The following is a 25,362-nucleotide window of genomic DNA, read 5'->3' on the forward strand; positions in this document are numbered from 1 at the left end:
GAGACGTGTCCGGAGGCAGGAGGAGAGGAGGAAGGTAAAGAGAGTGGTACTGAGGGTAGGAACTTTGAATGTTGGCAGTATGACTGGTAAGGGGAGAGAGTTAGCAGATATGATGGAGAGAAGAAAGGTTGATATATTGAGCGTGCAAGAGACTAAATGGAACGGGAGTAAGGCCAGGTGGATTGGAGGTGGATTCAAATTGTTCTATCATGGTGTGGAGGGGAGGAGAAATGGGGTAGGGGTTATTCTGAAGAAACAGTATGTCAAGAGTGTTTTGGAGGTGAAAAGAGGGTCAGATAGTGTAATGATTATGAAGCTGGAAATTGGAGGTGTGATGATGAATGTTGTTAGTGCATATGCCCCACAAGTTAGGTGTGCGATGAATGAGAAAGAAGATTTTTGGAGTGAGTTGGATGAAGTGATGAACAGCGTACCCAAGGGACACACAGGAGACGAGGAGGTGATGGGTAGGTATGGTGCCAAGGATAGGATTGAAGTAGGTCAGATGATAGTGGATTTTGCCAAAAGGATGGACATGGCTGTGGTGAATATGTATTTTAAGAAGAGGGAGGAATGTAGGGTGACGTATAAGAGTGGAGGAAGATGCACACAGGTAGATTACATCCTATGCAGAAGAGTCAATCTGAAGGAGAATGAAGACTGCAAAATGGTGGCAGGGGAAAGTGTAGTTAAGCAGCATAGGATGGTGGTCTGTAGGATGACATTGGAGATCAAGAAGAGGAAGAGAGTGAGGGCAGAGCGAAGGATCAAGTGGTGGAAGACTACAAGGTTCAGTTCAGGGAGGAGGTGAGACAGGCACTGGGTGACAGTGAAGAGTAACCAGACAGTTGGGCAACTACAGCAGATGTAGTAAGGGTGACAGCAAGAAGGGTGCTTGGCGTGACATCTCAACAGACGAAGGAGGAAAATGAAACCTGGAGGAAGTAGAAGAGAGTATACAGAGGAAGAGGATGGCAAAGAAGAAGTGGGATAGTCAGAGAGATGCAGAAAGAAGGCAAGACTACAAGGAGATAAGGCGCAAGGTGAAGAGAGAGGTGGCAAAGGCTAAAGAAAAGGAGTATGATGAGTTGTATAAGAGGTTGGACACTAAGGAAGGAGAAAAGGACATGTACCAATTGGCTAGACAGAAAGACCGAGCTGGGAAAGATGTGCAGCAGGTTAGGGTGAAAAAGGATAAAGATGGAAATGTACCCACAAGAGAGGAGAGTGTGTTGAGCAGATGGAAAGAGTACTTTAAGAGGCTGATGAATGAAGAGAATGAGAGAGAGAAGGTTGGACGATGTGGAGATAGTGAATCAGGAAGTGCAATGGATTAGTAGGGAGGAAATAAGGATGGCTATGAAGACGATGAAAAATGGAAAGGCCGTTGGTCCAGATGACATACCTGTGGAAGCATGGAGGTGTTTAGGAGAGATGGCAATGGAGTTTTTAACCAGATTGTTTAATGGAATCTTGGAAAGTGAGAGGATGCCTGAGTAGTGGAGAAGAAGTGTACTGGTGCCGATATTTAAGAATAAGGGTGATGTGCAGGACTGTGGTAACTACGGGGGGATAAAATTGATCAGCCACAGCATGAAGTTATGGGAAAAAGTAGTGGAAGCTAGGTTAAGAAGTGAGGTGATGATTAGTGAGCAGCAGTATGGTTTTATGCCAAGAAAGAGCACCACAGATGGGATGTTTGCTCTGAGAATGTTGATGGAAAAATATAGAGAAGACAGAAGGAATTGCATTGCGTTCTTGTGGACCTGGAGAAAGCATATGACAGGGTGTCTCGAGAGGAGTTGTGGTATTATATGAAGAAGTCGGGAGTGGCAGAGAAGTACGTAAGAGTTGTACAGGATATGTACGAGGGAAGTGTGATAGTGGTGAGGTCTGCGGTAGGAGTGACGGATGCATTCAAGGTGGAGGTGGGATTACATCAGGGATCGGCTCTGAGCCCTTTCTTATTTGCAATGGTGATGAACAGGTTGACAGATGAGATTAGACAGGAGTCCCCGTGGACTATGATGTTTGCTGATGACATTGTATTCTGTAGCGAGAGTAGGGAGCAGGTTGAGGAGACCCTGGAGACGTGGAGATATGCTCTAGAGAGGAGAGCAATGAAGGTCAGTAGGAACAAGACAGAATACATGTATGTAAATGAGAGGGAGGTCAGTGGAATAGTGAGGATGCAAGGAGTAGAGTTGGCGAAGGTGGATCAACAGTACAGAGTAATGGGGATTGTGGAAGAGAGGTGAAAAAGAGAGTGCAGGGAGGGTGGAATGGGTGGAGAAGAGTGTCAGGAGTGATTTGTGACAGACGGATATCAGCAACAGTGAAACGGAAGGTCTATAGGATGGTAGTGAGACCAGCTATGTTATATGGGTTGGAGACGGTGGCACCGACCAGAAAGCAGGAGACAGAGCTGGAGGTTGCAGAGTTAAAGGTGTTAAGATTTGCATTGGGTGTGACGAGGATGGATAGGATTAGAAATGAGTACATTAGAGGGTCAGCTCAAGTTGGATGGTTGGGAGACAAAGTCAGAGAGGCGAGATTGCGTTGGTTTGGACTTGTGCAGAGGAGAGATGCTGAGTATATTGGGAGAAGGATGCTAAGGATAGAGCTGTCAGGCAAGAGAAAAAGAGGAAGGCCGAAGAGAAGCTTTATGGATGTGGTGAGAGAGGACATGCAGGTGATGGGTGTAACAGAACAAGATGCAGAGGATAGAAAGATATGGAAGAAGATGATCCGCTGTGGCGACCCCTAATGGGAGCAGCCGAAAGAAGAAGAAGAAGAAGTGGACAAACACAGCATTAGCCCTCTTAAAAGGGAAATAAAATAAGACAAGGTTTATGAGATTTACATAAGCCATGCTAATACACATTATAATAACAGCTCAGTGACAGGAATCCTTATAAGTGAGAGTTCTCATTTAGTGGGATTGGCTGCATTTCCCTGCTCGATCAAGGGTGTCATCATTTCCCAGTTTCTCCACAGTGTTGTGTATGGATGGGTCAAAGTTACCATAAATGTATGCATGTTTAACCATCAAGTTTTCTTTTATAAATCTGGACATCTGCATGGAAAGCTACCTATGCACATATTGATACTATTTTTGTGAGTACTCTGGTTTTATAAATATGACCTCTGGTCACCTCAGCTGCTTTATGGAAGCAATTTGACTATTCCATGGTACGATCTTTTTCACCAAAATACACCAAATAGCACACTAAGAAATATTTCACAGCCTTGCTTTTTCATTGTCCCTGCGACCCAGAATAGAATTAATATGTTAAATATTGGACAGAAGGGCTTTTTATTGTTTTCTATTCTTTACTCCCACTGCCCAACCAAACCTGAACAAAAAAAATAGCATTATAAACAGGACATTCCCTCTGTGATAAGTTTATAAGCTGGCAATAGTGCATTTATGTCACTGTAATGCAAAATGAAAAGATTCTTTTCACATGACGTACTGATTCAGTGCTTTAAAACAGCTGGTGTAAAATTCACAAACAGTTGATAGACTGTCCAATACATCAAACGTTTTATACAGTAGCTTCTTTAGCAGAACACATCATCATAAAGCACCTTACAAGCCTCACAAGAATACAAATACAAGTAGCCAACTGATGAAAGTAGAAGGGCAACTCTGGTCTCCATACTCAAGTCTAAGTCAAAGTTCCAGTTTGTGGTATCAGGCCTGTATGGGCCAAACAGTCTGTTCTTGCTTTGACATTCTCATTCTGTTCATCATCTTTCCATGCCCCTTATTATAAATAAGATCAGTTGTATTTGTTGCATAACTTAATGTACAGTACCTGTTACAGAGGATTATATTGCTCTTGAGACTTTTTTCATTGCTGAGCTCATTTTGTTGCAATGTAAATCATGATTTAAAAGTGTTTTATATAGTAGACACCATGTACAGTAGTGTAAAGACTGACTGATTTGAGAATTGAATTCTCTGTTAAAGTGCTTACCTGCTAGCTCTGGGGGCATAGCCCAGAGGGTTTTTAACTTCATGTTGCAACATGCTTAATATTTTTGCCTCAGACACCCAGAAACATGGGTGGAATTTTCCATCAGTTCACTCTCATATACCAAAGATGTGCTGTAGTCTTAACTGGAGACTCTAAGTCAGCCCTGTATACAGTATGTGTTTGTTATTCTACATGAGAGTCTGCCTTCTGATAAATTGGCACCTTGTCCTGGGTGTTGTTCCTGCCTTGTGCTATATGCTGCCAGAATATTTTATGGTTCTATGAAAACCATTAACAGATTAATGTTTCTTTTATATTTATTTTGTTGTGTCATTGATAAAACTAGATAGATAGATAGATAGATAGATAGATAGATAGATAGATAGATAGATAGATAGATAGATAGATAGATAGATAGATAGATAGATAGATAGATAGATAGATCATTATTTGTCCCCAGGGGATTAAATATATTCAGTTGAAATGAGATCTTGAGAATAACTACATAAAGTCCTGGCTGAAATGATTTTTCTGCATTTCTGGTGTTGCACTCAAATAGTCACAACTGAAACGTCTTGCAATAATGCTATACAGTATATTAAATGCATCAAAATAAACTATAAATACTACACTTTGGAAGCCAAATGGCCATTTTTCATTTGCTAAGTGGTTGCAGTTTCTTTCATGCATAAAGACTTTTTTGGATTTTTGTTTTCATTTATCGAAAAGCTGCCAAACCTGAACTGCTGCTTTTGATTTAAATCATTACATCATGCCATTATGGTTTAAAAATGAATATTCATACTGTAGTTACATATTATATGTAACTACCAGGCTTGAGATCTTTTGAAACAATAATAAGTGAAAGGACATAGCAGTGAAAAGTAAAATGTTGCCGGTTCTGGAGTATTTATTACAAGACATTAAAAAAATCTAAAGTGTTTGTGTAATGATTGTCATTTTAGAATAAATTCATCATATCTATTATATTAACTTAATTTACAGTACATATTAAGTCATAAACCACTTACAATTCCTAAATAAAGATGACACACTGCACCTCCTTGGCTCAAGGTCCCTCTCCATTGTTTTAACATGTTCCCACATCTGTGTTGCTTTTCTTTGAGTCCTCTTGCAAGACAGGCAGGCCATGCATAATTTGCTCAGCATGTGCAGAATGTACTTTGAGACAGTGCCTACAGTGTGGAGCAGTATAGAAAACACTGATGGAGATTTTTTTAGCAAATTCACTCACCTCAAAATATTTCTGTATAGGACTATTTACATGGTAAATATTAAAAATACTGTATGCCTTTTCATTCTATCCATAAAACTGACACATTGGAATATAAGTGAATTTTCCCACTTGTTGCTGATGGATGGTCATGCATTCACTTCCCACTGCATTGCCACACCATAAAATAACACAAGCCTATGTTGTTTGTATTTGTTTGCTCTGCACTTGGCTGCAATTCAATATCTAGTACAGTACACTGCCTATAGATTGGAAATTGCTAAACATGGGAGAAGTGCTTGGTCTTTTAGTTTGGAGCAAATTCCTCCTTACCAAGAGAATCACTTTGCCCAGCAGTCTACAATCTCATGCCGGGAACTCCAACTGATTCCTGTTATGGTGAGAATGGTAAAAGAGCATATGCAGAACTCCAGGAGGTGCAGTCACTGTGTCCATGGACTTAAACAATGTGTCATTCCCTCCATGCAATTATAACAGATTTAACTGACTTATCCTTCTCTTATAAAAATTATATAAAAAGAAAATACCCTCTGTTTATTATTTGGGTACCTTGAATGGTTTTCTTTTGTAAATTGCTTTGTGATGTGTGCCATGAATGGTGTTATTGAAATTCTTTTAGATATTTAAGTTTTTAAGCCTACTGTATTTACTCAAATTAGTTACCTTTCAAGATGTTTAGTAATCCTTCAATAGGTAAGAACAGTCCAGAAAATTGAGAAATCAGCAACTTTGTCCAAAGATTGTTTATCATTTCAGTTCATGTTAAGAAAACTGCTATAATGCATTTTATGCGGAGCTAACAAGTCAAACTCCTGTACTTTACATCCCGATGAATAAAAGTTATTATTGTTCTGATTCTTATCTTAAGGTTTAAATGGATAAGAAATGTTTACCCATTTTTACTTTCTCGTATGCAAAGTATAGGGAAAGTACTGTAATCATCCAAATATTCGATTTTGATGAATCTCAATGTTTTAGACTTCCCTGAGTCCGAAAATACCATTTTTGGAATTATGTCTGTGTGTGTGTGTATGTAAACACAATACCTTGAGTATGCTTTCAGGTAGATCAACCAAATTTTGCATACAAGTATTAGGTACAAAATGTAGATTTATATCAAATTTTGAGCTATTTCCGCTAACTGGGAGTGGTATTTTTTTAATCATGCAGCTGCAGAGTCCGATTTATTCAACTTTACTTTTAAAATAATTGTTCAATATATTATTAATTTTATTTGATTTGTTAATGATGGTTCTTTAATGCACATAATATAAAAATATAATCATTGTCCTGCGGTTTACTCCTCAAATATCTGTCCCCATATCTGAGTACATGAGAAAGTCTAGGGGAGACCACTCCCGATTTTTTCATTTGTCTTTGAGCATATAGATAAATAGAGATAATTAATCTTTTGCATAATTCAATGTGTTTGATCTGGACACATAGGTTTGAGGTATTTGGTCTCAGTTACAGTATATTATATTTTATGTAAATTTTATAATTTATGTATTGCTTGACACAAGATGCTGGTATTATTAAGACAGTTAATTGGGATGAAGTTTAACCAATGAAGAATCTGACTGAAAAGTGGCTAAATTGTCACTTATTGTTGATAATAAATGCATACTAATAACAAAATTAGATTTTTTTGAAATAGCTTTCTCTATCAAAATAGAAAAGTGTAAACATGTGAAATGATTAGATCAATAAGATAAAATTTGACATAATTCAGTGCAGGGAAACACAAATAAAAAGCACTAAGCAAAAATCTCTATTTGTGTGAAAAAAAATTAAGAACCTAATAACAAAATAAAGAAATGTACAAATATGTATTCTGACTTGCCTGGCATTAGAAATAATACATTTAAAAAGGGTGATATAATCAATAGAACTTTGTATTAGCATTCTGAAACCATTTTTAATAAAAGCGTAGATAGATAGATAGATAGATAGATACTTTATTAATCCCAAGGGGAAATTCACATACTCCAGCAGCAGCATACTGATACAAAAAACAATATTTAAGAGTGATAACAATGCCGATAACAATGCAGGTATACAGACAGACAATAACTTTGTATAATTTTAACGTTTACCCCCCCAGGTGGAATTGAAGAGTCGCATAGTGTGAGGGAGGAACGATCTCCTCAGTCTGTCAGTGGAGCAGGACATTGACAGCAGTCTGTCGCTGAAGCTGCTCCTCTGTCTGGAGATGATACTGTTCAGTGGATGCAGTGGATTCTCCATTATTGACAGGAGCCTGCTCAGTGCTTGTCGCTCTTCCACGGATGTCAAACTGTCCAGCTCTGTGCCTACAATAGAGCCTGCCTTCCTCACCAGTTTGTCCAGGCATGAGGCGTCCCTCTTCTTTATGCTGCTTCCCCAGCACACCACCGCATAGAAGAGGGCGCTCGCCACAACCGTCTGATAGAACATCTGCAGCATCTTATTGCAGATGTTGAAGGACGCCAGCCTTCTAAGGAAGTATAGTCGGCTCTGTCCTTTCTTACACAGAGCATCAGTATTGCCAGTCCAGTCCAATTTATCATCCAATGCAAAAAAATAAAATATATGCACATCAGTGATTCTATGTGTCTTTTACTTGTTAATATGAAACAGGTATTCTGAGCTACACCATTTTGTTTTTCAGAGATATCAAACTAGTAGATGAACCAATGCTCACTTTTTTTATAGATTTGCATTTTATCACATATTTCTTCTGAGTAATTTGAAAAAATTTTGCTGGGGTCACAAATATTTTTTTTTAATTTACACTTGGGTGCTATCCTTTCCAAATAATAATACTAATAATCTTTCAATGCTGTTTTATGTGGTTTGGGAGGGCTAAAATAATAAATGCTGAATTAATTGAATACTTTTCATGGTAAAATGATCAGACAAATAAAAGTATTAGTAAATTACTTGGCTGACACCTTTACCCAAGGCAGCTTTAAACATTTGTGATACAACTGGTTACATTTCTTTTGTGCACAGACAGGTGAACTGTTGTGCTAGTGGTCACACCATGTCAGTAGAAGGATTTGAACCCACAAGCACAGGGCTTGATGTCCAAAGCTTTAAGCACTATGCCACACTGATGTAGCAAAGTATTTAGAAATTTTGAAATAATAATAATACATTTTATTTATACAGCGCCTTCCCATGCTCAAGGTGCTTGTACCTATGACACAAGACATGGAAAATAAACATTGAAATGGAGTTTCATTTTTAGGTGGTCTTTTAATATGCATAAAACTAGAAATAACGTAGAACTAATAAAATACAAAAACTGAAAATAAAATATAAATTTAAGTTTACAAAATATATACGCTGTATTTGTCTTATTTGTGAGAGACTAAAGCGGGTATTTGATTATTTCACCATTTCTCCATGGATGCGCTTTTAGGGAGACAATATTTTTCTTAATAAAATTTGTGCTAAAGTTGTTCAAGTCTGTTTCTCTGTTCTATAAAGCTCATCTTTTCTGCATTTGCACACGTCAAGATGAATCTTGCATGTGCGAATTTCTGTAATTACGTTCTATAATACACGGCCAGTTGGCGGAGATGGTGTAGTTAATAATACTTGCAATTCTGTAGTAGAACAAACATAAAGCCAAAAAGAAGAGTGCCACATTGAGCTCGCGGGGCTGTAGCAGCACTCTCAAGCTCCGACATGGTTCCTATGCCCCATTTCCCGAAGGCTACGTAAGGAGGCAAAATGCTCCGTGAGGTCAAAGGCAGGTGAGTGCCTGCCAGCTTCCCCGTCAGAGTCTGTTCTTGCTCTTTTCGTTGTCGCGTACCCGCTGATGCCCTCTGCCAAACGCTGTTTTAGTGAATGACGTGACGTAGAGGAAATCGCAGAGTGGAAGGAGTCGCTGCTATATAGTGAGATGCAGAGGGAGCCGAAGAGCGTGAGTGCTGCAGATCGCTGCCCGACTCTGCTGCCACTGACAGGAGGCTCAACACGGCCGGTCACCTGGACTGCGGGCACCCTTTTTTGCCCCTGGAGGCCGGATATCCTGTAAAACGCGCGGGGTTCCTCTCATTTTACGGAATAAAAGCTCGTTGCATTTTTTTCAGCTTTCTCTTCCGTCTTTACGATGTGGCAAATGTCATTGGAATAATTAAACCCAGGAAGGGAAGCCCGGGCGTACTCCGTGCTTTCTGTACGACACGGGATACTTTTATTTTACTAATTGTTTTGCTCTGCAAGCGATAACCCGTGAGGATAATAAAAATAATTCAAGGGTTACGAGCACTGGATATTTTGCGTCTGGATTCCACATTGCTGAAAGGGGCGTTTTAGCCTGGATCAAAGGAGAAATTCCTATCCGATTGCATTCCTGAGTGTAAGCCCTGAAAAGCTTCGTTCTGGTCAGAGACGACACAGCTGACCTAAAGCCACTGTGGACTGTGAACGTAACACGACAGCGTGGGAACTTTTTTTCCTCCTACATGCTGCATTTCCACGCAAAGATCATTGAGTCGAGGGACAGCAGGCGTGTAAGCTGCACGTGAGGTGACTGCGGGCAGAGAGGTTGTGGCTATTGGTTTGAAATTGACAGTCAGCTTCGTTGTTTAAAAATTGGAGAATGCACGTACTCTGCCGGGGAAGGAGGGCACGAAGTCCTGATGAAGAAGAAGAAATAAGCGAAGACTGAACTGGGCCACCTAGGTTAGCGAATCCACAGATACAACTGCCACCCACTGTGAAATAGTTGCTCCATTTTCTTTGGAGCGGTGGGCAACGCACAACATCCTTGTCTGCTACTTTTTTGGCAAGGAAAATGCGTTCCGCATGATCCGCTAACGAAGCTTCCAGATCCGTATCTCTCGACTCTGTCTTGCTATGGCGAGTAACAGGGTTCCCTATGACAACTGGAATATCGTGTCTTTCTACATCCGTGAGCGGCTCCTTCGAATGGGTTACGAGTGGGAAGCCCATGTGCTCAGGGAGCGCGATTCTCCCAATAATGGTTCGCTCGGCTCCTCCCACTCACCTCAGCAGCCCCCAAGGAGAGCGGGCGCTTTACAGATCCGCCCAGGGGATCCCCACACCGCTATACATGGGGTGCTCCGGGATGCCGGGGACGAGATCTCCCGACGGTACCAACGGGATTTCGCGGAGATGTCCGGCCAGCTGCACCTTACCCCGAGCACTGCCCGGAGAAAATTCGCCGCCGTGGCCGAGGAACTGTTCCGGGATGGTGTGAACTGGGGTCGCATTGTGGCTTTTTTCGAATTTGGAGGTACCATGTGCGTGGAAAGCGTCAATCGGGAAATGACCTCACAAGTGGACCATATCGCTGACTGGATGACGGACTATCTGAACGGACCCCTTCACAACTGGATCCAAGACAACGGTGGATGGGTATGTAAATCGTCATAAGACTGGTCGAATATGTATGGCTCATTATTAATTGTTGTGCAGTTGGTATACTTCAGATTTCATGGCAAAATATTTACATTGTATTGTCTCATGAGAGTCAAATACTATATATTGTAACTAGTTCGTGTCACAAGTACAAGTAGTGTGACATACAAAATGACCTTCCACACACCACTCTACCATATTTAATTTTTTATCATTTCCTTTTGGCCAATGTGAAAAATTGTAGTCTTGGACAAAAGCGTGCAAAGTTCGTACCCAGTTCTCGAAGTGGCAACTGTAAACAAAAAAGAGGATTGTTAATTGAGTACAACTGAGCTCGAGTGCAGCTGCCAATAGGCAGTAAGTTTAGAGCCACACCCCCGCCACGCCCCCGGCACACCTGCCTCAGGAAGCAAACGTAGTAAAGGAACAGGAGAGTAGGAAGTATGTCCGAGGAGTAGTAAGACGCGTATAATGTGTCTTTCGTATTCGTCTAGTTTTACTGTTCTTTTAATAGAGCTTCCTTCCTTGTTATTATAACAACAAGTTGTTCGACTGCTGCTTCAATCGTGACCTGATTTTATTTTACGTAGCAAATTGAAGTGGCCATTGTGCATTTTTATTTTGTAGAAGCAGGTTAACTTGCCAGTCTTGCGGACTCCTGAGTTTATACGTAGGAAGATTAATGTGTTTTTCTGCTGCATTTTGGAGCTGTTCTCATTTTTTCTTCTCGTAAGTTTTTGGTTGATTTGGTTAAATAAATACAAATATTTACCCTGGGTTTGTACGGAGTGTGGTGCCTAAGCAAACGCAGCCTTTATGACCCAGGCGTATTTAACGGCGAGTCTGGGACAAGTTCGTATACTGTTATGCGTGTAAACGGTCATATTCATCCCAATACCTTGAAAATGCTTTCACCGACTATTAATGCTGACCATTCTTCCATGTTTGACTTGGATGCATTTAGAGCGTTGGAATAAAAATAAGATTCAAAGAACTTGTATACAGCGACATCAACATTTAGGAGTAAAAATGCTGAAATATGCGTTAGACTCCAATACCATATTATTTGGATAACCTCATGAGCTGACTTGACCGATTCGGTTTTAACAAGAAATAGCTGGGATGTGGTAGATGTTACGGCATGTCAGCTAGTTTTACAATGAGAAAGAAAATTTAAAAAAACTATTCAACTGATATCAAGATACAAAATATCATTTACTTTTATGCAGAGCGCCTAATAGCCATATGTACACCGTGGTGTGTAAATATTTGTGGCTATCCCCTGTAATGAAAACGGTAATAATTCTTTGGCCCTTGATTTAAATTAAAAAGACAAACGATTAACAAGTGGTTGTCTTATCCATTGTCAAGTTCAATAACTTTAACCCAGTATGGTAGTGTGCTAATGGAAGTTTTAAAGTAGTAATAGAAAATTTCCAAACATGGAAAAAATGCTTGCAACAACATTTATTTATATTGCACATTTTCATACAACAATGTAGCTTACAGAATGACAAAAAGAAGTTTACAAGAGGAAAAAAATAAGATTAAGCAATAATATTAAAGCAATAAATAAGTACACCTCCATGAGTAGCATGTATATATTGGTAGCATTCTTTAATGTATGTTTTTTTTGTTTTTCTACATTTGTATCATTCTCTTTAAACTTTAGTAGAAGTACTGGGACCTGCTCTCTTTGAATGCTGCATTATATAAAAATACAAACCACGCAGTCATTGAGTGACTTCATTGCAGTACCATCATTTTGTTTAGGAAACTATGTAGCTTAAATGAAATACATTTAAAATTAAAACTCATACCTTTATAAAAATTAATACAGGAGTTTGGTAGTTTTGGAGACAGATGTCTTTTGTAACTCTTTATTCCACTTATCCTTCTTAGTTTTAAAATTCATCAGTTGCTCCCAAGCAGTACAAATAAGGAAAACAAAGACTCAAGTTCCTTTCTTGATTCCATAATTGAAAATCCATCCATCCATCCATTTTCCAACCCGCTGAATCCGAACACAGGGTCACGGGGGTCCGCTGGAGCCAATGCCAGCCAACATAGGGCACAAGGCAGGAACCAATCCCGGGCAGGGTGCCAACCCACCGCAGATAATTGAAAATCTGTTTTAAAAATATTTTTTAATGCATATAATTTTTTTAATACTGGTAGCTTAGCATTGACAAAACATTCATATTTCTCAGATCACTTCTTTATGGGGAGCACTTATGTTCAACACTAATTGCACACTCATTTATTGTACCTCTCTTACTTTAGCTCTGTGGGATGATGTTTTAGGATTTAACTCTCGTTTTTGACATCAAAGCTCTAAAACTGAAACATATTTGCATTTGAGTTATTCTAAGACTTGTTTAGAAATGTTATTGGAAGTTGTTATTGAAAATCACTTTACGCATGTTCCTTTTTCCTTCTATAGGGATTCTTTGTTTAGATTTCTCAAAAATTTCCCTCAAGTAGGTATTATTTGTGCTGTTTTCTCCCTTAGAAGTATGGTGGCAGAGATCAGGATCCCCAGTCCTGAAGTACCACAGTGGCCACAATATGTTTCTGTGAAACCATTTTTTAAATTTGAGGTCAGCCCCTACTGTTAAATGAACAACTTGTTTGATTAAATTAGTTGCCTCAATAGTGAGTCTTTAGTCCTAAAATAACCAATAATTTAAGTTTTATTTTTCTGTGAAGGAATGTGTATTTATTTCACACTTTAATGTCTGCTATTAGGGAGGTATTGCCCATCTTTAAGTGCTATGCCAGAAATGATTATTCAAAGGGAGCTGAAGTGGAGGAGAGAGCAAGAAGGGCTGGAAACAAGATGTGAGGATTCTACCAGACATATAAATGTTGTCAGAGATTTCCACAATTATTAGATAGAACTGTTCTGTAGGTAATAGTGGGAAGTTAGCCTTGAATCTAGCTTGGATTCCTGGGTTCAGATTTATAAAAGTTGTGTATGCACATAAAGAGGAGAAAGTGAGTATATTGATGGCAATTCTGACCAATCTATACACAGAAGTAGAAGCTGGGAATTGACTATACCTTTGATCAAGTAAGGAAATTCATTCTATTTAAGAATTTATTTCAAGTTGCTGTTATTTGAATGTGCATAGACAAACAATATTATACTTCAAAACTGATAGTTGTGTACGTATTTTAGTGCCTTGTTAAGAGTGTCAGTGCTGTGCATTTTGCTCAGAAGAACTTTTTTGTTGTTTTGTCAGTTTATATAGGCTGCCTGTTGATGTTTCTCAGGGAACTGGCCAACAGGTCAGGAATATCTCTGCCATACTTTACTACATCACGCCTGTTTGTGCTGAAAGTCATTAACCAACCGGCTAGGAACTACATCCAGTTTTTGTATGGTGTGCATGTACATTCATAAAACCAACAGTAAAAGGCAATTTTCAGCAGTGTCTAGTTCTCCTAACATAATCGGAGCATTTTACCCCACTCTGTTTATAATAAGGGCATCTAATGAGAGTGAAACTGCTTTTATTAACCGTAAACAATTCGATTAACACACAAGTCAATTGAGATGCCAAGATGAGACAGATAAACTTTGTGGCTTGATGGCCTAGGTCAATCCATCCATCCATTATCCAACCCGCTGAATCCGAAAACAGGGTCACGGGGGTCTGCTGGAGCCAATCCCAGCCAACACAGGGCACAAGGCAGGAACCAATCCCGAGCAGGGTGCCAACCCACCACAGGACACACACAAACACACCCACACACCAAGGCCAATTTAGAATCGCCAGTCCACCTAACCTGCATGTCTTTGGACTGTGGGAGGAAACCGGAGCACCCGGAGGAAACCCACGCAGACACGGGGAGAACATGCAAACTCCACGCAGGGAGGACCCGGGAGGCGAACCCAGGTCCCCAGGTCTCCCAACTGCGAGGCAGCAGCGCTACCCACTGCGCCACCGTGCCGCCCCGGCCTAGGTCAACCCATGATTAATTTATTTTGAGACAAAGTCGCTTTGGGATGGCTCTATAACTTAAAGGCGTAGTTTCTGATCCTTGAGGAAGTTCTGTTGATTTGACTTTGTCTTAAAATGGCACACCCTAGAAAACAAGCAAACTTCTGCCAAATGAACAAGCTAGTCATAAACTGTTTTTATATTATCACTTAAGTCTCTCTCTCACTTGCATCCATGTTTGCTTATTATTCACATAACCGCATATTTGGGAATTAGTCCTTGACATTGGAAATTGTAATAAAATGCTCAACACCAGGTCTGTACATACATGTATTTGGTAAGTTCCTGTGCAAGCTACTTTTTGGTTAATTGCATAATTACTGGCAGCACATGGAGAGAAGACTTTGTGAAATGTTACAGTGTTAGCATAGTTGTATTTATTTTTTACAGCTGGGTTTATTTTTGAAGCATTTCATGAACACAGACATTTCTACTTTCCATCTTTTGAAGCCTGAATGTGGAATGCTTTTGGTCTGTAAATGTTTTTTGGGTATCCTTTAGCATTCATGCATAGTAAGAAATTATCTTTGCATGTCATAATTTCACATAGTAAATACTCTTAAAGATCACATCTGTTTGTGGCAATGCTGCTGAATATAAACTATGGGAACTGTCATTTATTACTTTTTGCATCATTATGATGTAGAGTTTTCATTACTAGTATGATCATTTTTGAAATTTCACATTAATTGATTGATCAAAGTTTATGTGCAGCATTAAACATTTTAGTTTGTCAAGTATCACACACACAAAACATCTGTTTTATTCTGTGGAGACAGATTAAGTGAGTATGAGAATGCTCATGTCACTGGCATATTTTAATGTATGTGCCCTGTTAGACTTGGGATTAAAATGGCATTTTATACATTCACAGTTTTGCTTGTTAAAAAAGTCAGTGTTTTTGTTAAATATAATGTTAAATGAAACAACCATCTGGATTACTATTAGCACAGTACTAGGGTTGAATTTAATAGTATAATCAGGCTAAGGGTTGTTACTATATAGTACACATATGCTGGATATAAATTGGCTATGTGGATAGTCTCACATTACATTCATTACTAACAATGAATAGTTTCTGATAAACTAGAATACTGTAATATTGGCTTTATACAGGCTTTTCATTTTCATGGCTTTTTTCTAAGTAATGAAAGACCATTTTTTGTGTCAGTGGTTAGAAGAATAATTTGAAACAGTTATCCTGAAGTTAACTCTTTCATTTTCATTAATGCTGACATTTTTATTTTAGCCCACTGAAGTGATTCGTATCCTCTTTGGTAATGTTTGTTTATTTTAAGGTTATTCAAACATGTTTGTGTGGGAATTCACCATTGCTCCCAACTATGCCATGTTATAAACTCACGTTTTGGGTTCTGGTTTTATGATAGGTGTGTGGGTTACTGCTGTAAACAGTGAGCTTCTCATACGTGAACATTTATCTGTGCTGAAAGGCTATATATACATATGTCTTATTTTATTTCAATCAAAACCAATGTTGTATCTCTGTTTCCCATTTCTCTCAGTTTATATATCTGAATATCTGTGATGAGACTGCTGCCTCAGACATGGCTGTTTTTAAATAACACACAAACAAACAGCAGATGGTTTGCTTTACAGTACCGTGATTTTGGCTATGACTCAATTAAAATGTTAATGCAGTAATTAAATGGGTGTGGGGGCTTTAGATTACACAAAGTAAACCCCCTTCACTATCTGTACTGTTGCATTCAAACATATGCCAAAAAATGACTGTTCACTAAGCCAATTTTATTTTTTTTGGTGAGATTAGGTTATAAATGGAAATGAGCTTCATTAGTAAAAACTAATTGCATTTTTGTCAATATGAATATTTTCACAGTAATAGGTAACTAGTACGGGGCATTTGTGTTTAGTGTGTGTTCTGTACAGCAGTGAAGCAAGTGTTGTCTGATGTTAATTTATTTTCATTCAAACAATTAGGAGTGATCACTTATAAGAGGAGCTAATACAAATGCTAATTTGCTTTAGCAGCAGCCTCTCCATATAAATATTCTTTGTGTTCAGTGACCTTAAATCTGGTTTATCGATATCAATTTAAACATGATAGGCAGGTTAAAAGTGGGTCTTGTTAAGATAGGGATATCTCATCTTAGTTGTTTGTTACTGTTCTGCCATGCAAGTGGAAGGCACTTTCCTCCTTGAGTTCTCCCACTCTGACCAGAAGTGCCTACCTGCTGAAATAATAGTTGAAATATATAATAATTCTCCATTATGCTCCAGTAAAGTGCTAAATTGAACTTTAGTGGAATCCATGCGTAACGCTGCATTGGCCAACCAAAGGTGTGGATTGCAGGTGAGGTTTCTCCCATTAACAGGAAAGTAGCAAATGATATACTCCGGCATGTAATTCACCATATTGAAAGCAATCCATAAACCTGTGCATTAGCAGGTGAGGGACAACTAAAGTCTAGTGGCAGGACCTTTTCAGTAGGTTTCAGTAGCTTTTTCAGGCAAGCTTATGCTTGCAGGATCAGATGGCCAGACTAGAAACTCGAATGTGTGTTTTTGTCGGGCTCCACAGCACCCCTCATAATTTAAATTCATCTGCAGATTAGTTACTGATCATCAGTACATAAATATCTCTTTTGGTTTTCCCCTGTTTATTTTAAAACTTAGCAGGGGAAATCCCATCTGTTTTCCTTAAGTTCTGTGCCCAGCTAGCTGTATACGTTTTGTACAGCATGCACACCAACTAGAAGGTTTATCAGTTTAAGAAATGAAAGTAATGAGGATTGCTTTCAGTAAAGCTCAGATTAGTCACAGGGACAAGTTGATGAGAGGTGTAGCCTAGTGCTTAGATATATTAGTGAATTTTTGATAATGTGGGAGAGGGGGGCATCCAGACTGCACCATGACAAGCCTAAATAGGCTTAAATCAGTCCTGTGTTTGAAACTGACAAATTCCTAATCTCCATTCTCACCACCAGTATTACTATTACTTACTGTCAATGTCATGCAGTATGTAGCAACAGAATCATTTAACGTTTTCTGTTATATCACTATCCTGCCATAATTAGAAGCAAATTAGGGACCAATCATGGATGGGACATCAGTTCACCACAGAGCGATGCACATGCACCTAACTAAACTAACTCATACAGGGCTAATTTAGAATCAGTGATTTGTCTCACATCTTTTGGTTGGGGTGTAAGAGGCAACCCAGAGGAGTAACCAGAGAAAAACTGTAGCCACAGAGAAAGTGGGCCCTCAGTGGGAAATAGACCCAGGGTCCTGACTTTATAATGCAGCAGTGATCAAAACGTATGGACCAAATCTACAGCGGAAACAATTTGTCATTGAGTTTATTCAGTATATATTGTACTTTTTATATTGAGCACTGACTTAATGCATCCTCACTTTCTAAAGTTTACTTGAACATTGCTGTTTAGGAAACACAGAAATGAATAGAGTGTCCATAGGAATACTGCTACTTAAATGGAGATATTCTTAACCGATACACAAAAAAGGACAAAACACAATACATGATCTATCTATCTATGTGCATGTAAGCCAGAACCAGCAAATTAATTGGCACTGTGTAATGATGATAAACATGACATTTCAAAATGGATGTTTATTTTGAGTGTTTGGACTTTCTGTTCCATTGAGGTGCTCTATGCCTGGTGCGTTCTGTTGATTATAATGTCCAGAAGGGGATTTTTTAATCTTGCCTAAACCGCTCATCTGTCTGACAGTGTGTTGAGCCTTTTTTGATCGAAATTGCCTTGTCTTCACTCTAATCTTCCAGTATCCTGCTTTGTGTTAGAATGGTTATGAGTTCTAAATCCACTGCAGAATTACAATGTCTGTCTAATACAAGTTGAGGCTTGCTTAACCCCGGTTTGCCCCATGTGAATTTGTTGCCAGCTATCATGTTCAAATAAGTAGCATAGGAGAGAGAAAAAAGACTGTATTAAAAAATGAAGATCATGGTGGAATAATTACTTATTAAATTTGTTCTTTGTATCCATTGAATATGTTCTACATTCCTGAATTTGAAAAGCTGATTTAGTGGTTGAATTCACTTAAGTGGTTTATTAAGTTTTTCTTTCACACTTCAAGTTGAAAAAAAGTGTGTGACAAAGATGAATGATTTTATGTCATATCTGAGTGCCTACTCCTCAGTCTAGCCTGTGCCTCAAAGCTTAACATTCCTAGTACTGGGTAACCTCTGCATTTTACCCAGTTGCAGAGTTCAGGATAACTATTAAGTTAAAATTCAGAGTCTTATTATGAGTATGTTTGCAAAGGCATATGGGATACATGCAATTGGTCTGCATTTTTGCCAAAAATAAAATGCACTATATACAGTGTGACCTGTAGGGGTTCTCCAGCTCCCTAACACCAGACACAGACACAAGTCCAACACAACACAGGCTTTTTTATTTTGTTTTTCATGGGGAAACTCTTCTCCCAAGTGTTTCCCATCACAGCCACAAGCACAATACAGAAAGTATGCAGCAAGTAAACCACTCTTCTCTCTTTGTCTCTGCCACGACTGTCCCCAAATTGTTTCTTTTTTAGACAGTAAGTAATAAGTCTTAGGGCCTGGCAGACACTATTGCTAAAGCAATTTGTTTGGCAAGATTGCGAAATTCATTGAAATCTGCATCCTGGCAGTCGCCGCTACTGCCAGAAGGCTCTGTGATGGGGGGAAAAAAAGCAGATTGGTGATGGAAACAAGGGGAGCCTGTGCTTCTCAGGCAATGAAGTGTGGATGATCCTGCTATAAATAGTACACTGTGGGTTTGTTTTTGGCCTAATGGCACCAATTAAAAGTTGTGGAAATTTTTCCAGTTCAGACCACCTCCACTTTCCTGTTATCAGAGCATCACATTAGCTTATTATTCTGTAGGCCCATTGCGAGTGTTTTTCCTAAGTGACATCAGCGGGCTCTGATGCTTCTCCAGTGGAAGTAATTACTAACCTTTTTACTGTGCCATAAGTCCCTATCTTCAGATTTGCTCCATTCATCTGTTTTAAATATGCAAAGAAAGCAAGGTTAAAAGTAGACATGGCTACACAATATAAAAGTAATTTTAAAGAATCCAGAAAAGCCTTTCTTAATAAATAAATGTAATATGTTTTTGTCCAAAGTGCCTATTAAATCTTAAATACATACTATAGCTGTTTGTCCAAGTGGTGGACTGACAGGTACAGTAAGTTGACTTTCTGTGGCTCACACAGTGAGTCACTGTTTAATTGCAGTGGCAATGTTTAGAGTCCAGTGCCTTAGGGATTGGGGCAATTTACCTCCAAATTTTGTATTTTTGTGATGACTGGCATTCATATGAATATATAATGAACAAACTTAAGTTGTGTTTGTTGTGGAGGTGTGGAGGAGAAGGTTACAAGACAAGCTATAAAATCCAGCCAATCCACTAGCAAAAATCAATGTAAGATTGGCTACCCTGATGTCTCCTTGATTAAATAAAATCAGTAAATATAATGTCTCTGATAACCCTTTTACTGGGTTACATTTCCTTGCCCCTAACCTATAGACTTTCTACCACTTAGCTCCAGTTTTGGGTAACACTGGTCCTTATGCTTTGCCGGAAGGGGTGACGATGAGTTGTAAGCCATATTATATACAGCAATTTAGAGAAGGCATAGTGACATTAGTGGCTAGTGCTCTTGCCTCACTTTTTGAAACATAGGTTTGATTCCTGACCTTTCCACTGTCTGAGGTTTGAATGTTGTCTTTGGAAAAGCATTCTTCCTCCTAAATTCCAATGATTTGTTTATTAGGTTGATTGGCAACCCCGAATTGGCGATCGTGAATGAGTGTGGATGTGTATTTATTCGTAATGTATTTGTGCTCCATCTAAGACTGATGTTTGCTCTTCACCTACCATGGCAGGGGTAGACTCTTAATTCACATGGCACTGTCCTGAAATTAATAGCGTCAGAAAATGCATCGTATCGAGGCAAGCTATGAAACATTTCTTGAAATTTGTTTTCAGTACCAAGGGCATTTTTTCTAAAGGAAAGACTAGAATTTATCTATAAAGTATAAATACAGAGCTTCCCCTTATAGTCTTGAGTGAAATGGTTGCAAAGTGGCTCATTCTGCTTCCTTAAAGTTTGAGGTATTTTGGACTGTGTACTGTCCAACTCACTATTGATGTGGAGTTTGCATATTTTTCCAGCATTAATATGGATTTTCAACAGGTATTTCATTCTTTTGGTAAAGAGCAGAAAATAGATACATGCAAAAAAGTGTTTTTACCAGGAAAGTAGATTATTTGGAGGCTTGAGAAAGAAAGTCAGCAGGTGATCTGAATCAAGGTGATCCTTCTTTTACCCATCTCCTATGTAAGATGTAATGTGAATGTTAAACTTATATAAGATAAGTAGAGGATGGGAAGGACCACATCCAGCTGCTTCAGAAACAATTTGACATTTAAAATAATAACAAATAAGATGTAATTTTAGGTATACATTACATATGAAAGCAAAATGTTGGCTTCTTCAGAAAACTTACTAATTTTTGTTGTCTCATATTTTCTTCTTTATTTCTAAGTCAATAGAGATTTTCGCAACAGGCATCTTAAGATCTAGCAGTAGTATTTACTGTATGTAAGACCAGGGTTATAGAGTATTCAGGTAGGTGTCCATATTACCCATGTGATGATAACTAAGGAACCATTCACCCCAATTTTTTTTTTTTTTTTGGTGAATGTGCAAGGAATATCCCATTTAGTCCCCATATGGTAAACATGCTATTGCTCTGTTGCAAAGACTTCAGACAAATGGCCGCAAGGTATACCAGAGTCATCAGTCATTTTCTCTACCCAGATGTTTTGCACTGAATGCCAGAGATTACCAAGCAGTACTTGTAGAAGTTTACATGTATACACACTCCCAACCCGGGTCATATGAGAATCACCAGTCTACCTGCCAGCATGTCATTGGACTATTTGAGGAAACTGGAGCCTCCAGGGAATGTAGAAATTTCACACAGAAGGCATAACAACCAAGAAATGAGGGTTTGGTAGGGTTGGTAAACTGCTTGATCAACAAAATGCATTCAAATGACCTTCTCAACTCCACAATAAAAACTTCACAGTATTTAGTGGCAGTACTAAATCGGTGCCATTCCACCTGTACCCTTGTCAATTATCAACGCTTGTCTTATATTGCATCTTTTATGGATGTATATACCAAATCACTGTATACAAATAGTTAAAAGTAAAAACTACCGTTTTCTTTTCCAAAGTGTATAAATAAGCAAGGGAAGAGCCTTTCTTAGTAGAATTGTTACAGGCTTATTTTCATTACAATAGAAATGTATAAAGCAGAGCTCACTTGCATATTAACTGAGAGTACCTCTTTTTACTTTCCCTCTATGTATGTTAGATGTGCATGTGTGTATACTTTTACAATAATACACCCATACGAAAAATAATGTGACTGGGACAAAATTGTGACTGAGTTTTTAAAGGATTTATACATGTTAAGCATCCCTAAACATGATTTGACACTAAAATTACATTTATGTGGGGTGAGTGATGCACTGAACACTTAAATTGCAAAAATAATAATTTCATGAAAAGGTGCATTGGCTTAGGTTTTGAAGTCCTGGATGTTGTGATTTCATGTTCTAAAAACTTCAAACATAGGCCTGAAACTCCATCAAGGCCTTAAACTCCTAATGGACCTGGCCTTGAAAATCAAAAGGTAGTCAGGCCTGCACCTTTCAGAAAGCCTCGGCCTCAGGGAAGTTGTATTAAAAAAAACCTGGTTCATAAAACCAAACCAATAATTCTTAATAGTAAAATTTTGAAGCATTCATAACAAAATTAATCTAAGGCAGGCAAAGTTGTAATTAAAAAAACAAAAACAAGATAAATTTTCCAAAATAATCTCCAAAAAAGATCAGTTTGCCTAACAACACAAGAAGGAGACAATTCCTCAGCATTCAAGGCATTTAAAAATATCAAAATAAATAAGCTAAAATTGGGAAAATATAGACCAGAATTGGAGCCTTGGTTTTAAACCTTGAAGCTGGCTTCATACCCCCATCTGCACTGTATGGTGTTTGCATGTATTTCTCCAATAATTCAGTCTGTATCCCACAGGTGTACAATTTAGGTAAACTGGCGACAGCAAGTTGGCCAATGTGAGGGAGTGTGGACATGTACATGGTGTGCACAGTGAAGGACTTGTGCCACATCTTGATTTGGTTCTTACCTTGAGTATAGTACTACCTGACATACATGTTTTGGTTCCCTAAGACCACAAACTTAATAAAGTCTATTTGAAAATGGGAGTAATTTTGAATCTTGATATTTTCAGTTATTTGGTTATCTTATTCTAATTTGCATGCTTGTATTGTAAACCAGGGGTCCCCAACCCCCGGTCCGTGGCCCACTACCGGTCCGCAGCCGTCTGACAGCCGGGCCGCGAGAGAACTGCCGGCAACGGCGACTCACTCAGACTTTTCAGAACGCTTGGCGGGCGGGGCTTTGCAGCGACGCAGAGAGAGGAGAGAGACCGAGGTGAGAGACTATTACAACAAAGTATTTTTATGGTCCTGACAGTTTCCCCATGTGACATGAGTCTATAGAAGTCACGTTACTACGAAGTACATTCAACAGATGCTTTCATTACAACGAAGTGACCTTGAAATGCTTGAACGAATCATCCACAGAGCAGTTAGATCTGTGGTCGCAGCTCAGTTGTGCACGTTTGCACAAAGATCCCCAAACAGAAACATTGTAAAAAAATCTCTTTCTTCGAACTTTCCTCGTACTGTTTTTTTTTTTTGCTGTTTTTGTTGTCTGTGGTTTTCAGTGATTCCTTTTGCTTATTGCTTGTCAACATTTGAAAAACATCCATTGGAATTTAACTCATTGTCACCCTCCTATAGAAACGGCAGACATGAAAAAAAGATTGCAGTGTTAATGTTTGTGATGTGCAATCTGTTGGATTGGCAAATGTAAAGCATATGTCTTTGTTATATGCAAAAAAAGAAGAAAAATCTCAGATTGCAAACGTATGCGAACTGCTTAATAACTTTAATAATAATAGACTGGTCCATGGAAAAATTTGCATCTAATAAAGTGGTCCTTGCTGTCAAAAAGGTTGGGGACCACTGTTGTAAACCACCAGACTAAACACACTATAAACAACTGCTTGACTGAGGTTGCTTGAGAGGATGCTTTAAATAATTATTCCAGCTGTCTTCAACACTTAAGTGGCTTGAACAGTTTTTGAAATAGGCATTAACTTAGTGCTCATGTGTGGATACTAGTGGTGTGCTCCAAAAAAAAAAAATCAAGCACATGACCTACAATTCCTTCCAACAACATAGCACCTTTGTGTTGACTTCCATTTCTACAAAGACTACATCTCACAAGGGGTGTCAGATGATTGTACTTCTGCAATTTGAATCCTCTGTTTTGTAATAGAGAAAAATTAGAGGGACTAAAAAGAGGAGAAAAAAGTATGGAACACATTTACTAATTGTACTGGAAAAATAGCAGTATTTCACATGACTCATTAATGATCACTGGTTCTTGTTTGAAACAAGAATGAACTTGTGTACTTGTTTTCTCCAAATGAAAAAGAAAATCATTAAAAGTAAGTATTCTTTAAAGAGTCGAAATATTCTGTTGATCCAAACAGACACAATTCTTGTATAAACCAGGCTGCCATGTGGCCTGTCCATGTGAATCTGGTGTCATCACCTGATAATTCCATTGCAAGCAGTATTTTCAGAAAGTCTTGTCAGAGTCCTGCTGCCAAGATAATCCCCATATGTTTAGACAAGTGAGCAGACTTTGCCAGGCATTATCACTCGGTGTGGACTCTTGTCATTTTGATCGGCATCACTGGTATTGCTGCCTATTCCATTCAGATGTTAAGTAGTTGAGAAGAAAAAAAACAAAAAACAATTTGAAGTGTAAATCAAGATAAATGAAAAATGTAGAACAAATGAAGGTTCTTTTGTCAGTTGTATCAGTCCCACTTTGAAGACTTATATTTAACTAGTTTACCTCATTTAAAACCTCTCAGGTATACATGCCAGATTGCAAAGGGATTTCCCATGAATGGCTAATGGAATAGTGTTATCCATTTTAATTAGTAACCATTATATCCACATACAATGAATTTACATGGTCAATAGGTATGACGTGTGGGTGTTCCTTGATACTGAAGGTTTAAGCTTTGATTCCAGTAATCTTAAAATTTGATAAAGGTGTTTCAGTAATTTGAGGGGTAGGTATTCAATTGGTTCTGGTCTCAATTGTTATTGTTTGATAGTGTTATAAAGCTGTTAGTTATATTATACATTATGAAGAACTCTACTGATGGATAAAATAATTACCATGTAAAGCACCTCCCTGTGGTAATTATTTTGTGTATTTAAAGTTAAAAAGTATTTGTAGGACTTAATAAAAGCATAAAGGCGATTGCACTCACAAAGACAACAGAAGGACTGATTCAGTCGGACTGAGGATTGGCTGGGTTTGGGTATGCTGTGCCTCAGCCACATCAGCCTGTGCATGTTGTTTCTTGTGCATATTTAGTGGGCAGCGCTGCATACGGATATTTCAAATGTGCTTTTATGAGAATTATTTTTTAATAGTTTTGAACCACAGATGCCAGACCCGTGGATAAGGTGGGCTGACTGTAATTGGTTTTGTATTGATTTTTGCACTGTACATTATAAAATATTAAATATAAAATAATGCCT

The 25,362-nt window shown here is 38.5% G+C and overlaps 1 protein-coding gene across 3 annotated transcripts in view; it reads left to right on the top strand.

Annotated features, from left to right (window-relative positions):
• Window positions 1–8,834: 8,834 nt before the first annotated feature.
• The window catches only part of bcl2b (BCL2 apoptosis regulator b), a 243,950-nt gene continuing 227,422 nt past the window's right edge, over window positions 8,835–25,362 (top strand). The window contains exons 1-2 of one of the 3 annotated variants that reach the window (XM_028803855.2): window positions 8,836–10,611; window positions 22,742–22,925. In XM_028803855.2, coding sequence (XP_028659688.2) covers window positions 10,090–10,611; window positions 22,742–22,786 — 567 coding nt within the window. In that variant the 5' untranslated portion in view covers window positions 8,836–10,089 and the 3' untranslated portion in view covers window positions 22,787–22,925. Of the gene's footprint in view, window positions 10,612–22,741; window positions 22,926–25,362 lie in introns of those variants that run through there. The other 2 variants (XM_028803852.2, XM_028803853.2) reach the window with 2 other exon arrangements.

This window comes from Erpetoichthys calabaricus, chromosome 6 (genome assembly GCF_900747795.2).
Source record: "Erpetoichthys calabaricus chromosome 6, fErpCal1.3, whole genome shotgun sequence".
In the NCBI taxonomy this organism is placed as follows: Eukaryota; Metazoa; Chordata; class Cladistia; order Polypteriformes; family Polypteridae; genus Erpetoichthys; species Erpetoichthys calabaricus.